Source organism: Vanellus vanellus, assembly GCF_965231255.1.
Source record: "Vanellus vanellus genome assembly, chromosome: 1".
In the NCBI taxonomy this organism is placed as follows: Eukaryota; Metazoa; Chordata; class Aves; order Charadriiformes; family Charadriidae; genus Vanellus; species Vanellus vanellus.
Window position 1 is genome coordinate 125,166,372 of NC_138905.1, and position 16,085 is coordinate 125,182,456.

At 44.4% G+C, this 16,085-nt stretch overlaps 1 protein-coding gene across 1 annotated transcript; it reads left to right on the top strand.

Moving 5' to 3' along the window:
• Positions 1-5,127: 5,127 nt before the first annotated feature.
• On the top strand, positions 5,128-11,858 carry NDP (norrin cystine knot growth factor NDP). Its single transcript, XM_082484878.1, has 2 exons — positions 5,128-5,364; positions 11,625-11,858. The coding sequence occupies exons 1-2, from the start codon at positions 5,191-5,193 to the stop codon at positions 11,850-11,852; spliced, it is 402 nt and encodes a 133-aa protein (XP_082341004.1). The 5' UTR covers positions 5,128-5,190; the 3' UTR covers positions 11,853-11,858.
• The last annotated feature ends 4,227 nt before the right edge of the window (positions 11,859-16,085 follow it).

The following is a 16,085-nucleotide window of genomic DNA, read 5'->3' on the forward strand; positions in this document are numbered from 1 at the left end:
AAGGGAATTTCTGTTTACGTTCTCACAAAGTGACTGGCTAAATAATTCCAGATGACGGAATTTTCTTCTGTCCTTAAAGCAAAACAAAATCTTAACCTTCACCACTCTCTAAATGATGTTAAGACTGTGATAAGAAATCTTTATTTCAGCATTCAAAAAGCAGCAAATAACAACATAAAGTTGGAAAAACAACCCTAACTCTGCCCCTATGTCCATGTACAGTACAGTCTTGGATTGTATGTCTATATGGTCTTTCTTTGGGATGTCTTCTATTTTCCCTGCAGTTTTTAGGTAACAGCCGTAGCAGTTTCAGGTAACAGCTGTAACAGCTTTTAGCATGTTATGTCTCTATGAATTCCTGAAAACTAGTTATATGGAAAGGGCACTATAAACCTGTAACTAACAACATATAATGCCTATATCAATGAATTCTGAAAAAATGGGAAGTCGTGATGTTCACCCACTGTTAGGCCAAATATTTTTGTAGCCAATTTTTAGCCTGAGAATATGAAGTCACCTTTGCATCTTTTTTTTTTACAGGACGCTGTAAAGAGGAAGCCTTTTAGCTTCCTTTTTGTTAGCTTGACAGATGAGCTGTTTACCACAGTTTTTCACATGAAAAGAAACTGAGGATAAAACAACTTAAATAAAAGAAAAAAAATGTATGTGAAAATTTTGATCTTGATAAAAAAGGTCTATTTTCCAAATGAAACAAAATGTCATTGTAAGTACAGCTATAATGATTAATGATTATAAGTGTACTTGCTTCTGGTTTTGCACAGGAGGACAGACTGGAAGCTACCTATGTCACTCCTCATAACATATACTGTCTAGAATTTTATAATTTCAGACAGCTTTTCAAAAGGAATACAACCTTTTTTTTTTTTAAAAAAAAGAAAGAATGTCAATTTAAAATGAAATGCCATTGCACAATTTCATCTGGAAATGGAAAATGTCATGTCAACATACTTCATCACGGTGATGCACCTGAGGGAAAATATTTAGGCATTTTTTACACAAAAATCTACACACCAACTAACTTCTATGTTTAAATATCCCTGTGAGACTTTTTTTTCCATATATCTCAAGTATATATATTTTTATGTATATCAATTTTATATATATCTATCTGCTGGTCAAACTAAAAGGCAAGGAGGAGATGCACAGCCAGTGGAAGCAGGGACAAGTATCCTGGGAAGAGTATAGGGGTGTTGCCCAGTTGTGTAGGGATGGGGTCAGAAAGGGCAAGGGGCAGCTGGAGCTGAACTTGGCAAGGGACGCAAAGAATAATAAGAAGGGCTTCCATAAAAGGAAGGTCAGAGAAAGTGTACCCCCTCTGATGAGCAAGACTGGCGAACTGGTAGCAACAGACAAGGAGAAGGCTGAGGTACTCAACAAATTTTTGCCTCAGTCTTCACTGGCAACGTCTCTCCCCACACCTCTCGAGTGGATAGATCTCAAGGCAGGGCCCAGGGGAGCAAAGTCTCTTTCACTGTAAGAGAAGATCAGGTTTGTGACCACCCGAGGAACCTGAACGTACAGAATTCTATGCGACCTGACGAGATGCATCCCAAAGTCCTGAGGGAATTGGCTGACGTAGTTGTCAAACCGCTCTCTGTGATGTTTGAAAAGTCATGGCAAAAGACATGAGCTGGCAATGTGCACTCGCAGCCCAGAACGCCAACCGCATCCTGGGCTGCATCAAAAGAAGCATGACCAGCAGGTGGAGGGAGGTGATTTTCCACCTCTACTCCATTCTTGTGAGACCCCACCTGGAGTACAGCGTCCACCTCTGGGGCCCTCAGCACACAAAAGATGTGGACCTGTTGGAGTGAGTCGAGAGGAGGGCCACAGAAATGATCAGAGAGCTGGAACACCTACCTCTCCTATGAGGACAGGCTGAGAGACTTGGGGTTGGCAGCCTGGAGAAGAGAAGGCTCTGTGGAGACCTTATTGCAGCTTTTCAGTACTTAAAGAGGGCCTAGAGGAAAGATTAGGACAAACTTTTTAGCAGGGCCTGTTGCAATAGGAAAAGAGGTAATGGTTTTAAACTGAAAGAGAATAGAGTTAGACTAGATATAAGGAAGAAATGGTTTACAATAAGGGTGGCGAGACACTGGGACAGGTTGCCCAGAGAGGTAGTAGATGCCCCATCCCTGGAAACACTCAAGGTCAGGTTGGTCGGGGCTCTGAGCAACCTGATCTAGTGGAAAATGTCCCTGCTCATTGCAGGGGGGGTTGGACTAGATGACCTTTAAAGTTCCCTTCCAACCCAAACTATTCTATGATTCTATATATGGCATATGTACTTGAAAAACATACGTGTATACTTCTCATAGGTATGTCAGGAGATACTGGCATGTGCAAATAGCCCAGTGTTGTCTGCAGTCCTGCTTCCAATGCCTACACGCTCGCTTTGCCAGTATGACTATTAACAACTGTACACGTTTTTTTCTCGAAAGATGGGTACACATTTACAGCCATGGTCTCTCTTTTTACTAACAAATGTGTGATAACAGTATTTTTTTCTTCTTTCAAAGTTTTGTTACCAAAGCCCACTATATTTCTTTGCCAGGGAAGTATCAGGACAATTTTAAAAGACTGAGAAAGTGTGAATACTTTTTGTATTGTGCTGTGCTTAGCCTTAAGAAGGTACAGACGTCTTCCTTTTCTCACATTTTTCCCTGCTTCTTTCCAGCTTTCTCAGAGTATTTTCATGAGGCAGACTCTATGTCATCCAATTATTTCCTGAAGAAAACTAGAGAGATAAGCCTTTGAAAACTGAGCCAGAACTCCAAATTTCTCTCACTGTATTAAATCATACAGATCAAAACCATAGAAAGATATAGAAGCACAAAATTAACAGTAGGACAGAGAGAGAGGGAAACAGGGATCCCTGGACGTAATATTACATGAGATGAGACCGTCCAATATCAAGTAAATTTATTTGGACAGAGAGGGAATTACTGGGTGTGTAATACTGATTAACTATGTTGGAGAGAGACCTTGCCAAGCAGCGTGTTTTGGTCAGCCTCTTTATAAAGAATAGGAATGTAGGTAAAAGTTGAAATATATTAAAAAAAAAAAAAGTGCATCACTCCTCCTGTTAGCTAATCCTTGGGCATCATCTGCATGAACCAGAGTAGTACAGTTCACTTCTGGGAAGGAGTCTATCCCAGCTCCCATGACCGAGACATTTCTCTCTTATCCTGCTAAAATCTTTGGAGGGATATTTATTGACATGAATGAGACTGTGCATAAATGTATCCAAGATCCTAAGTGTTTAGAGTTGTTTAAGCTCCTTATCCTGCAAAGACATAGTATTTTTTTAATGCCATAGCCACTGAAAAACATTTGCTTGAGGAAAATACACCAGGTCATAGGTCAGACTCCAGGCAAAAAAAAATTTATCTATTAAATCTACAGTCACACCATTTTTCCTTTCTTACTTAGGCACATGGACAATAGTTTGAAACCCAAAAAAGGCTTTTAAAAATGTCTAATACACAGAGCATCCCTAATTACATTTCTTCCCAGCGTGAGACTTTGTATGTCTCTTCAGCCTGACAAGTCCCGACTCCCAGCTTGGATGAACTCTGGAAGAGTTTCTCACTGCTATGCACTCCTCTCACAAAAGTGAGCAAGCTATAAAACAATACACAAATCATCAAGCGCTCTGGTGGAGAGGCCTCGTAATTTCAGGCTGTTTGGGAGATGAGTATCAGTCGGTTTAGAGTATCGCCAGCAAACCAGAAAACAGTTTTGAAGGAGGTTTGTGTAAGGCAATAAAGGCACACATCAGCTCTTTAAATAGGCAAGAGGCTCTGGGGGAGCATTTCTACGTGACCAGGGAACTGTTTTATCATAAGTTTCTTCAGAAAGTCCTCGCGCTTTTAACTTTACTTATGACTGTCCTTTGCTTCATCAGGTTATATTTAGATGGATAATTCACAGCTCTTTCAAGCCATAGCTGTTTGTAGTAAAAGCAGAATTAAATCATCCATTTGAGACCAAGAGCTTTGTGAGAAGAATCAAGAGGCTGTGATGAAGCAGCTCAGGGAGATGCCCTCCTTTCCCTGTCGGCAGAGAGCTCCGGGCAGCATTTTGGGGGCTGTCTTGTGCCTGCTTTCTAGGGCATCTCCTGGTCTCCATCACGCACCAGAAATCCAGATGCCTGGGTGGATATCCACATGATTCGCCCTGCATATATATATATTTTTTTTTACCCAATTGATATCTGGAATATACTTGGAAATTATGGAATATAATGTATTTTTCAGATGCTGCTCGCTAATTAACGGGCAAGAGACTGACACCGAGGGAGCGCAGCCTGACAAGTAAGCAAGTAAAGCATGCCCACCTGTGTGCGTGTGAGTTTGGTACTCAGGTGCAGGTCCCCATGCCGTGCAGGTCCCCATGCCGTGCAGGCCGGTGCTCAGCAAGCTCCCTAGGGGACCGCTTTGCTCATGCCTGGGCTCGGACCCTGAGCATCCCTCCACCCTGGGGGTGCCTTTAGTCCTTGCAGTGCAGGGGCTGCAGGAGACTGACAAGCAGTGCCTAGAGACAGGGCCCAGCCTGCCTCCAGCCTTTCCGTGTGCTGCCTAGGCCAGAAATCCCCATCTGTAATGCAGGAGGCAGCCTAGCTTTGCTCCTCTTTGAGTGGACACACAGTTCTTTCAATTTGAAGAGATCTCCGATGTGTTACTCATCACCAGTTTTGAGGGGAACCCATTTGAGACATCACCAGGTGAAAAAGATTAGCATTGCACCACTTGTAACGCTAAAAGTCAAAAGGTTCTCCCCAGTAAAATGACAGAGCAATGCTTAAAGTAACAAGGCTTTGACATCTTCTTCCTAGCACCATATACTCTACCTGCTGTGGGAATGATGCTCACTCAGAGTGTATATTTTGGCTAGCAAAAAACCTGTGTGCCTTAATAATATTTATGTCTGTTTTTCTCCAGAGCACTTTTTTGTCAGAATTGTGATTTATGTTGTTTTTATTCCAGCTACGCAGGAGATTCTTTGACGGATTACAATCTCAGCAAACTCCAAGTCGAGAAGAAGAATGACGGCTAAGAGATTTACACCAGACTTTTCACCATCCTGGAAAAGAACTGTCTGCCAGTATTTGGAGTTTTTTTAATACTCTACCTCCCTCTGCTGTTATCAACGAGAAGTTCCTCGACAATGGGAAATCATGTACTTGCGGCTTCGATTTCCATGCTCTCGCTCCTGGCAATGATGGGAGACACGGACAGTAAAACAGACGGTTCCTTCATGATCGACTCCGATCCCAGCCGCTGTATGAGGCATCACTACGTTGATTCCATCAGCCACCCCCTCTACAAGTGTAGCTCGAAGGTAAGGACTTCCCTCACCCCTTCACAGCAGGGTGCTGTGTTGGCAGAGTTATTAAAATGAGAAGGTTTGGGTGATTTTCCCTGCACAAATTCCTTACTACCAAAATCCAGCTGCAGAGACATACAGATGTAGAGACATCTGAGTGTGTACATTAGAACCGTGGCTGGGGAGAACTGCTCTTGACTCTCTTTTCACCTTTCCAAAAGGAGAAACATATCATGATGGTAAAGCTAACATGCAGTAAATGATAAGATTCAAAGGACAATGTTGCGGTCTCAGCCACAAGTGCCAAGGAGATGGACTAGCTTGAAAGTTTAGATAATTCCAGTCACTCCCCCTTCAACGGAGTCTTCAATCTGGAGCACGTGAGCTTATAACTTTCGAGATGAAGTACTGAGATAAAGAATCATGCTGTAAAATGGCAATGAAAAAAGAATGTCAAAAACATTGCTAATTTTTTTCCCCCATTTAGTTTCAAGGCCTTTGTTTTCATGCAGAATGACACTTGTATGTTTATTGTAGGGCTGAGGAGCAGAAGGATAATACAAGACTGCCTTTCATTTGAGATTTCAAGCCTGAAACATTTTGTGTCAAAATGGTTTAGCAGCCTGCGCGTGTAGCCTACAGTCATTTATTTCATTGTGTGGAGAAAAAGAATGGGGAGAAACAATGGGAAAATCATTGCTGTCCCTTTCATCTTGTCCTAATTTCTTCTGACTGATTTAACCCAGTGCATATTCAGCTGTACTGTCTCCACCTGGACCATTCCTCTGTCCTGTGGAAAGTGGCTTTGCCTTGGGCACCCACATCCCCAGATTAGGCAACAATCCGCCAATGTCAATGCTTTTCCCAGCCTTGCGTTGGGTAAGAAAGCGATGGGAGGCGGGTGGGAGATCAGAGGCATTTGCCCTACTGCTCTTGAGTTCAAAGAATAAAATCGTGCATTACTTGTGATTCAGGGGAGATCTTTTGTTTTTCTCTTAGCCTAGACTAGACCTTCTTACCTTCTGGGAAACAGCCAGCTTTAATATATAGAACTGCAGAGATGCATCTCTTTGTGCAATATTGATTTTATTGCGGTTGTCTCCAGTGTGAGGCAAAGGTGAAAAGTGTGGGTGGTTTTTATGTCCTGGCAGGGGGTGCTAGCAGCCCTCCCCTCCCCGGTAATATTGCACCTCAGAAGCCATAGCTACTGTGATGGTTTCGTCCACGAGGGTGATGCTCCACCCAGCTGTCTCTGACTCTCAGCTTCCTGCACTGCCAGAGAACAGGAGGAGCTGTGGTATGTAAGTAGGCAAGATGGTAGGTAGCCCCCAGAGGCCCTTTGGTCTCCAGCTTTGGGTAGGATCTCCTTCTGCCCCTCTACACACAGAGGACCAAATGAGTAACAAGTGGTGACTTCACCAGGGCAGTGGGAAATGCAGGGTACAACGGCCCTAGACAGACCTCTACTGCCTCAGAAAAAAGAGGATAAACACAACAGGTCCCAGACAAGCCCCTGAGGCAATTCAGTCCTGAAGGATGAAGGATGGCGCTTCTCCGGCCTGGGGCCAAAGGGTTGCCGTGTCCTGGTCTGTCCTTTCCTGCAGGCCATCATCTACCCACCACTGTTCCCTGGCTGCAGCAGGTTCCCACAGCAGGTCTTTGTCTCCACTTGGTCCTGCATCACCACCGGCTCTCCAGCGGCCGCTGCCACAGCCAAACCCTCCTGTCCCTGGACCAGCCGGGCACTTGCCCCGAGGCTGCTGCCCCAGCACTCCCAGCCTTGCGGCTCCACATGATCCTGCCTGTCCCACAGCCAGCCTGTGCCTCATCTCTGGCCATGCTTTTCTTCTGCGCTTGGGGCATTGCTTCTTACACAGCAGAAGGAGGGAAGGCACGAAGGAAGGGAGGAAGGAAGGAAGGAAGGAAGGAAGGAAGGAAGGAAGGAAGGAAGGAAGGAAGGAAGCAAGGAAGGAAGGGAGGCAGGGAGGGAGGGAGGGAGGAAGGAAGGAAGGAAGGAAGGAAGGAAGGAAGGAAGGAAGGAAGGAACGAACGAACGAAGGGAGGAAAGAAGGAAGGGAGGGAGGAAGGGAGGAAGGAAACCCTCCAACTACTCAACTGGGAAGTAGTTTTGTTACATTTGGAAACATCCACCCAATATAATTTAATCATTAAAATCCCTCCTGCTTGTGACCTCAGGCAGATGTTGAAAACAGGTTTCCAAAGCCTTCGGAAACATACTCCATTATAGTAACAGAATGTATAACCAAGACACAAAGGAGGAATGGAAGAAGGTAATGTGTTCCTGAAAAACAGTGTTGTCCATTGACTTCAAGGAAATGTTTGTGTCAGCCCATGAGGTATTGCCTTTCCTGACCATATTGGATTCTGCTTGACCTCTGTCACAGAGACCCACTGCTCTTCCATGTGCTGGATTACCTCGTCGCTGCAATCAGAGCCTCCTAAATTACAGTATTGGCTGTCACAAGTGCTTCCTCCAGATGTGCCAGAAGTGTGCTACCACTGACAGCCTCACATTGAAGAATCCAGCCCAGAGAGACATGGACCAGACAAAGAAAGATTTAGCAAATGTTTGAAGACATTTGCTTGTGGGGTAGCTCAGGAGATTTTCAGTAATGCCTGCTTGCAGCCAGACCATGGATAGTGTGTGAAGTCTGTTCTCATGAATCTCAGCCCATCTGCTTTCAGGGCTCAGCTTGTTGCCGAAGAGGACTACAAAAACTGTTAATATCAAACCAGTTCACAACTTCTGAATTTCCAGAATACAGCTCAAATGATCAGAGTCAAATATGGCCTCAGATTCAGGTTGCTCTCCTTTGTGGCCATCCGGATAGCTATGAGACTGCTGACTTTAAGTAAGAAAACCTATTTTTCCCTAGCTGCTCATACCCGTGAGATACCCCGTGGTTCCCACGTTGTAGCATGCTGTGCTTCCGGATCCAGCATCGCAAGGTGACAGGCACAGGCTCACATGTGCGGGGGACAAAGGGAGCCAAGAGGCACGCGTATCAGGTTATAAAATACCCACATGTTTCTACTATATATACACCCGCTGTATTACTGTGCTATGCCATCATAGCATTGCTAATTATTTAGGCGATAATCTCTATTGCGCTATAGTATACAATGCAATAAGCAGCTGGTGCAATTGATTAAATGGCAAAGCAAAGCTTTTAAAGTACATGCTATTTCCAGCTCATTTGCACACCTGCCAAAATCCACTGGTGCTGTTCTGGATTTATGAGGAGGAGGAGGTTAAAATTTTGCTGAGGACTTCAGGTTAGTCCAGAAGTTTAGAAAGCTATCAAAATGGGAAATCTGAATTTTTTCTTTATGCTGTAAGCTTGACTTGATACCCATGGTGCAGTGCTATTTGTAAAAAATTACACTAGAATGCAAAACTAGAGCATAAATCCAATACTCTGTAATTTTACATGATATGAACACTGACTGTACTCTTGTGAAAAACTAAGCAGCCATCAAAATTGGACATTAAAATGAGTCTCCACAGAATAAAACATGTTTTTAAAGACAAGGCTTGCTAAGCAATTATAAATGCAGTTGCACCTTGAAGAAATACTGACTGGTTTTGCTTTAGAAAGCTTGCTGTTCATAAGAATTGTATTCAGACACACATATTGGCACATCAGATAATTCTGTTCTATAATTACACCGTTGCAACTCTAAATCCTTAATCCTGTTCCTTGAGGGTTGGTTCATTTTTTTTCCTGGCATTTTTGAATATACCTGCAGATACAGGAGCGGATGCGTGCCATAAAAAGTCCTTAGGGTAACAGTACCAGAGTGACTACACGTTCCAGCTCCAGAAGCATCAACCATTAGAAGTCACCTTCATCGTACAGCAATGAGTGCCATCACATTTGGGCTGAAATCACAGAATCATAGAAATGTTGGTTGGAAGGGACTCTGGAGGTCCTCAGAACCTCCCCAAAAGCAACTTTCGGCCATTGCATGTCCCCTCTTGCCACTCCTGAGGAGTGTTTCACTCTGTGGTCTTTGCAACTCCTCTTCTAGCAGTTGTCAGCTGCAGTTGGATCGCTCCTCACCTTCCCCGTCATCCAAATGTATGGGAATAGCCTGTGGCAGAGCATGCTCGCAGTCTGGTGAACTGGTCAAAGTGGGGGACCTAACAAGAGCTGTCAAGACGCCAGGAAGGAAACTAACTTTGTAAAATGTGCCAATCTGCTGTCTTGCCTTTGCAATACGGGCAGGATTAGCTACCTCTGTAGCTCTTCACCAGCTGCCTGCCTGTCACTGTGGGAAGTGAGTTTTGTTTACCAGGGGACAAAAGTGGATCTTTACCTGTCAGTAACGGGGTGCTAGCACTGTAATAAATGTCCCTTTCTCTGTTCTCCTATACGCTAAAGACACTGGTATTAAGGAGCTTGACACAGCTGATACGTCTAAAGCTGGGGTGTGGCTCAACAGTACACCGAAATTTTCTTCCCACCGTATTACTACTAACAGCTGAAGTGAATTTGCACCATCACAGGAAGGAGACCATAAAGTTATGCTACAAATCATGAAGGATGGTAAATTTATTGGAGAGCCACAAGAACCCATCTTTTAATTAAACCAAGGAACAAGATGGTACCAAGCCCAGATCAGCAGCTTGTGAAGACATCTTGCTTGTCATCTGTCTGCGTTGACCAAAGTGTACTTGTTAATACATTTCCAAGTAAATCACTTAGCATGCATGTACTCTTGGAAGAGCCATTTTTAAGCACTGTACAAAGCATGTTCTTAATGGATGATCAGTGCCTTTCCCATGGACACAGGCAGTGCTGGTATTTACTACTTTATACCAGGAATATTCTCTCTGCCTTTGCCTCTCATCTTTCCTCATAACTCTGATTAAAGAGAAAATTAAACTTTTGACACGCCTGCTTGCAAGACTTGGAAATTTGCAGTCAGTTGATTATCTGTAGTGAAAGAAGTTCGGAAGTGTTTAATGTTGTAAAATATTTGCTGTCACATTTGAAGTTATCCTTTTATATTCTCCAGAAAAAAACATGAGATATGTGAAGCATGTTTAAAATGTAGTTTTCTTCCTTGGTTAGAGGATAAACTTACGACTGTTTTACTGCCGACTTTCTCACCTGTCACATTTTGACCTTGTTTGAATGATACAATAAGTAGATTTTGAAGTTTGTGTTGGTTAATGAGAATTAACTGATCTGGACTTAAATAATATTTAATTCCCCACGAAGGTATAAGAGTTTGTTTAAACTTGTCCAACACTTATCGCTTATCAAGGTGATGACAGTTGTTTCTATCCACATGATTTCCTGAGCTACAGAAGATTCCTTCCATGTTTCATATAGAGCTTAGGAGACTCTATCCCTCTCCTCTGCTCAACAAGGGGTTGTTGGGAAGGGGAGTAGGTGACCCCCATGGGCTTTCCTTCCTCAGCGTCTCCTGTTGTGCAAGTTACCTTACTCTGGTCACAACTCAGTTGGTGAACTCAGGAGGAGAAGAACCACGGAGCCTGCTCTGTTTTTGGAAAAGCTCACTAGTGAACCCTTGTGTTTGGCAAGGAGTTCATCTTGTTTACGTTTTCACTGCCTTACACTATGCAGCACATTTTATAACGGTACAACTGATGCAATTATATATATATACACACATAATTGACAATATGTATGCAACGTGATCTTTGTAAAAGGAGAGAGCTAGAAACTTACTTCTTTGAGAAGCAATAAACTGAGCATCTTCTTCATATTTCTACTTTATATGTTTATATATCTAAGCATTTCAGACATTCACTGGCCCCAAGGACCAGTTTTGCTGATCACTAGTATATACACTCAAAACGTTGGAAAATATCCAACCAAAGTATCAGTCCGGCTGATGATTTAAGCGCTTGGCTGCCACAAATCTGGGGTCAGCAAGTCACAGTTGCGGTCATTGTGCCTGGAAAGCAGGGCTGGCTGTGATGATTCGGAGCCCTGAGGTCAGCTTTCAGAAAACCAGGCCCCGTAGTTCTTGTCAGTGCCAGTGCCTGGGAATCTGGGAGGACACCCTCTTTTCCTCCTGCCCATGCTACCTTCTCCACTCTCTCAGACACAGCTCAGGGGCAATGCACTCTGTGGGGCTCGGTGCTCTCGCTGAGGTGGGGAGATGCAGTAAATGAAGAAAGCCCAGCCAGACGGGAAGGAAGTGCCCATCCGCCATTGTTAGCTGTGTGCCGGCAGCCACGGGGGCACGCTTCCTAACCCATCTCTTTTCCTTCGCAGATGGTGCTGCTGGCTCGTTGTGAAGGGCGCTGCAGCCAGACGTCGCGTTCGGAGCCCATGGTTTCTTTCAGCACTGTCCTGAAGCAGCCTTTTCGCTCCACCTGCCACTGCTGCCGGCCCCAGACCTCCAAGCTGAAGGCCATGCGGTTGCGATGCTCAGGGGGCATGCGGCTCACTGCCACCTACCGCTACATCCTCTCCTGCCACTGCGAGGAGTGCAACTCCTAGGGACGTACCTGCCACAGCAGTGTGGGGACCGGGATGCTGCTATCAGGGAAGGCTCCCAAGAATCCACCCAAGGTGACGCCGATGCTCCCAGCGTACGATTGCAGCAAGGACAGGAAAAACCAGGATGGACTGGATTTGAGAGCTGAAGCGTAAAATATCCTGGGGCCCTGGATGGTGCTGATACTGAAGTGTGGGCTGTGACAAAGGCAAAACCACGAAGGCTTGGTTTTAAGAAGCCTTTCTTTTTTTCTGAAAGGATATTGTTGTGAGTTTCTTCTTTTTCAGGCTCAGCTCTGACTACAGACAGGTGCTTTTACTTTCAGCCAAGGGCAGAAGAGGAAAAAAAGAGGAAGGTCCGCTGGATGACAGCACCGCACTCTGGGAGTTGGCATTCGGACAGCAGATGGGCATCCGTTCCCACAAACCACCTCTTAACCTATCAATTTATTCTCAGTCTCCTAGTTATATTGGCCTTCAAAATAAACTGTGTTGTTGGCAAGGGTTATCTGTTACTGATCTAGCAGCCAAGCGCTGGATAACTTCAACTGCGGTTTAGCAGAAATTGCGAATAAATCATTGAAAAGTGAACAGGATATGAAATGTAGAGCTGGGAGTACCCAGCCCTAGCCAGCTGAAGTGATTATTTGCAGCATGCAGCATCACAGTTCAGTGGCTGAGCAACTCCTGAGAAGTGAAAGGTCATGAGACTCATTATTTCCCTCTAAAAGCCTGGAAATGTGACACATCACATCTGTCACTAAAGCCATTATTCAAACACTAAAAACTAATCGAAGATTAAAATGACACGTACTAAATGGAGTCTTTTCTTAACTTGGGTAGATCTGTTGATGTACAGAACCAGAGCCACCAGAATAATGACCAAACCAAGGACTTATCTTTATTTATGGCTCTGAGGCCATGGAATGAGTACCATTTTGCCTTTTAAAGATAGGTGACCCAAGACACAGGGGGATCACACTGACGTGCTCATAGGAAGTTTAAGGCAGAGTCTGAGTGCCAGCATTATCCATTGGACCACAAAGTCTGTGTTTCGATTTACATGATGATCTGCTGTCTGGGGTCCTGTTTGACTCACCATCCAGCTTGGCAGCTGCTCAGGGAATCGCACAGCTCTTGGGTGCGCCATATCCCCATGAGTCCTTTGTGCACACACGAGGATGTAGGAGGCTGTGGCAAGGTTAGCACAAGCCCAGACCTCACCCATAGTTGAAGCTGTCCCACAGCCAGGGCATCAGAGCTTTGGGGTCCTGCAGAGCAGGTGTAGTCAGCACTTCTCCGTAAGAAGCAAGTGAGGCCATTAGCTGCTTTCCCCGGTGGGACCACTGCAGCAAGAAATGCTGAATGAATTGCAGTCATTGATACAGTGAAAGGATCTCAAAATAACAAAGGATCCCAAGTTTCGGAATGGTATTTGTAGAGAAACTCTGTCCCTCCTTCATTAACTTGAGGTTTTAGGAAGGTTCAATCATAGTGTCTTGTGACTTCAAAGAAACAACATAACATATAGCAGTTCTCATCTCCTTAAATGGCAGTATATTCAGTCAGTCAGCAATATATGATGTTCACATAAACCTGGGTAAGACATTTTTGATAGAAGTCATGAAGGTGTCAGGAGCATCTTTGCTGTGCAGGGATTCAGAGTCAGTGCAGCTTTTACTCCTTGGTAGCATCTGCATGCGTAGTCCCACAGTTATTCTCTTGGACAGGATGGAGCAGCTCCCCTGCGCAGCAATGTCTGGTGGGGCCTCGTGGTACGAAGAAGTCATAGAATTATAGAATCGTTTTGGTTGGAAGAGACCTTTAGGATCATCAAGTCCAACCGTTAACCTAGCACTGCCAAATTACCACTAAGTCCTGTCCAAGTCCAGTGTTTGGTCCATCTGTTCAGCACCCTCCAGTCTGTTTTCAGCAAATGCCACAGGCAGCAGCTCAGGGACGCACACTGACATTGCAGGGGGTCCCCGAGGTCTGCCAGGGAGGGAAGTTGTCCTGTGGTCTACACAGGAGTTACTGTGGCAGCTCAGGCAAAGCCAGATTCCTTTGCCACTGCCTCCTCATGGCTAATGTATATGGAATGTGAAGGCAGGCAGGTGACAGACACTGGCCTTGCAAACCAAATTCTGGACCTGGATGGATGTCAGTCAGAACTGGAAAACAACAGGGGACAAGTACACCTGCAGACACTGGCTGGAGAGTTTTGTGGTATGTGGGAAGGACCATCTCTGTCTTCCAGAGATGACTTGGAGATGGCCAGTTTTCAACAGCACAGAACTGTGGGCAAACAAAAGGGTAAATCAAACTGTTAGAAGCTGAAGGGCTCAGATTAAAATGTCAAAACCGGGAGTGATGAGCCCCAATGAGCTCATTAGACACCACTCGTTGTTTCAGCGCTGTCAGTCATTCTTTTCACATCTGATGCACGGTCTGAACATCAAAGGGCGAGCGACGGGAGCATGAGCCGGGCATTATCACCAGACTACTTTATATGAAAGATCATATGTGCGTTCCTTTTCCAATCTCTTTCAACCTCCAGCAGCTAAAAATCTCATTATCCAAAAAAGCACCACCCCCTACTGTTAATTATATATAGAAAATTCCAGTCCTTATCCGAAACATCAGCAATACCTTTGACAACCAAATAACTACCACAAAATATGTGTGACCTCTAAGCGTGGGTATAGGGCCTGCTGCACACAAGCAATGCTATGCTGTTATTTATGGGATGGGGAATGTTTTAAGGGTAACTAACTGCTATGTCCAGCGTCACACCCCCGCCTCCGGTTGTGCTTACCCCTGGCCTTTTCTGCTGGTGTAAAATGGGATGCTGGGGGGGCATGACACAAAATTTGGGTGACAATTTGCAGCGCTTCCGCAGGGCTGCGGGATGCGGCAGAGCAGCGTGAACCCGATCACAGTCCTCTGGTGAGGAAAGAGGAGGGGTTTGAGCAGAGACCATGCCTGAGCCAATTTAGAAAATCAGAGAATATTTATAGTGAGAGAAGAGCTTGGCTGGTATTTATTCCCACATCCCCTCGCTATCAGTGCCAGAGCTATAATTGCTCAAATCGGTCTCACAGAAGATATTCGTGTTTCAACAAAAACTTTTTTTTTTTTACATATCACACCCCACATTCCTTCCACTTTTGCTCGGTTCCTCTAATGAAATCATCGCCTTGTGACCGCAAAGGCTGTTGACAGGCATCAATGTTGAGGTGAATTCAACATTATCAAATTTAACTGTTGAGTCAAATAAATGCATGGAAGGAATATAACAGAAATTATGACTGACAAGACAAAGCATACTTGTAAATAGCTAGAACTGGGTATTAAACAATGAATCAAACTTTCAATTTCTCCTTTTGGTTTTGTCAGGCAGTCTTCATATTAGCATGTAAGAAAAGGAGGTGCTATCCTTCAAAACCAAATACCCCAAAGTCAGTTATAAATCCATATTTTGATACTTTTTTACTAGTATTTTAGGCAACTAAGTGCTGAATGAAGCACACAAGTGCTACTCGTCAAAATTCAGGAGGCTTACTGAAGCAAAAGAAAATGAGGCTTCAGGTAAAAACGACAGGATACAGCTCATGGTGAGAAAGAGTCTAAATGGTGCTTAGAGATGAAATGGCTTCCTGATTTATTAGCCTGACACCACTCTGGGATAATTAAGCCTGTTTTTCAAGTCAGACTACCGTGTAAGTGTTTCTTAAATTGAACAACAGGGAGGGCAATGTCCAATTGTCCAGATAATGTTGTGGGGCTTTGTCTTTGTAAAAGCATCCTCTCGCTGGGACTCGAATGAGGATGTTTTCTCCTTTTGCCCTCACGGCACCTTAAGGCACCATCTTCCTTCACAGAAAGGCTGGTTCAGCTGTGACCATCCTGTGGTTTGCTCAAGACAAGATGTGATACAGACTTTTGACTGTCACCATCCTCTTACCTCTTTTCTTTGAATTAAGTTTCTGGGTCCAGCTTGGCTTACTTTTGAAAGCCACCCATCCCAGCAAGTGGTGGTGTTACATTTCAGCTGGAGGGATTGCACTCATGGAGACTAGACAGAAACACTAGACCTTTGCTGGTACCCTTTGGTTGTAAGAAAAGCCTCATAATGCCAATGCATTTTGTGCCTATCATCAGAAGTAATCTGTGATTTTCCAGAGTAAAAGAGCCCATGACCTAGCAAATTTTAATTATTCCGCTCCCAGCTGCAGT

Bases quoted from the DNA above. Each gene is read 5' to 3' on its own strand.
- NDP (XM_082484878.1), top strand. From the start codon at position 5,191: ATGGGAAATCATGTACTTGCGGCTTCGATTTCCATGCTCTCGCTCCTG. The intron at 5,365-11,624 runs GTAAGGACTTCC...TTTCCTTCGCAG, and splicing joins TCTACAAGTGTAGCTCGAAG to ATGGTGCTGCTGGCTCGTTG.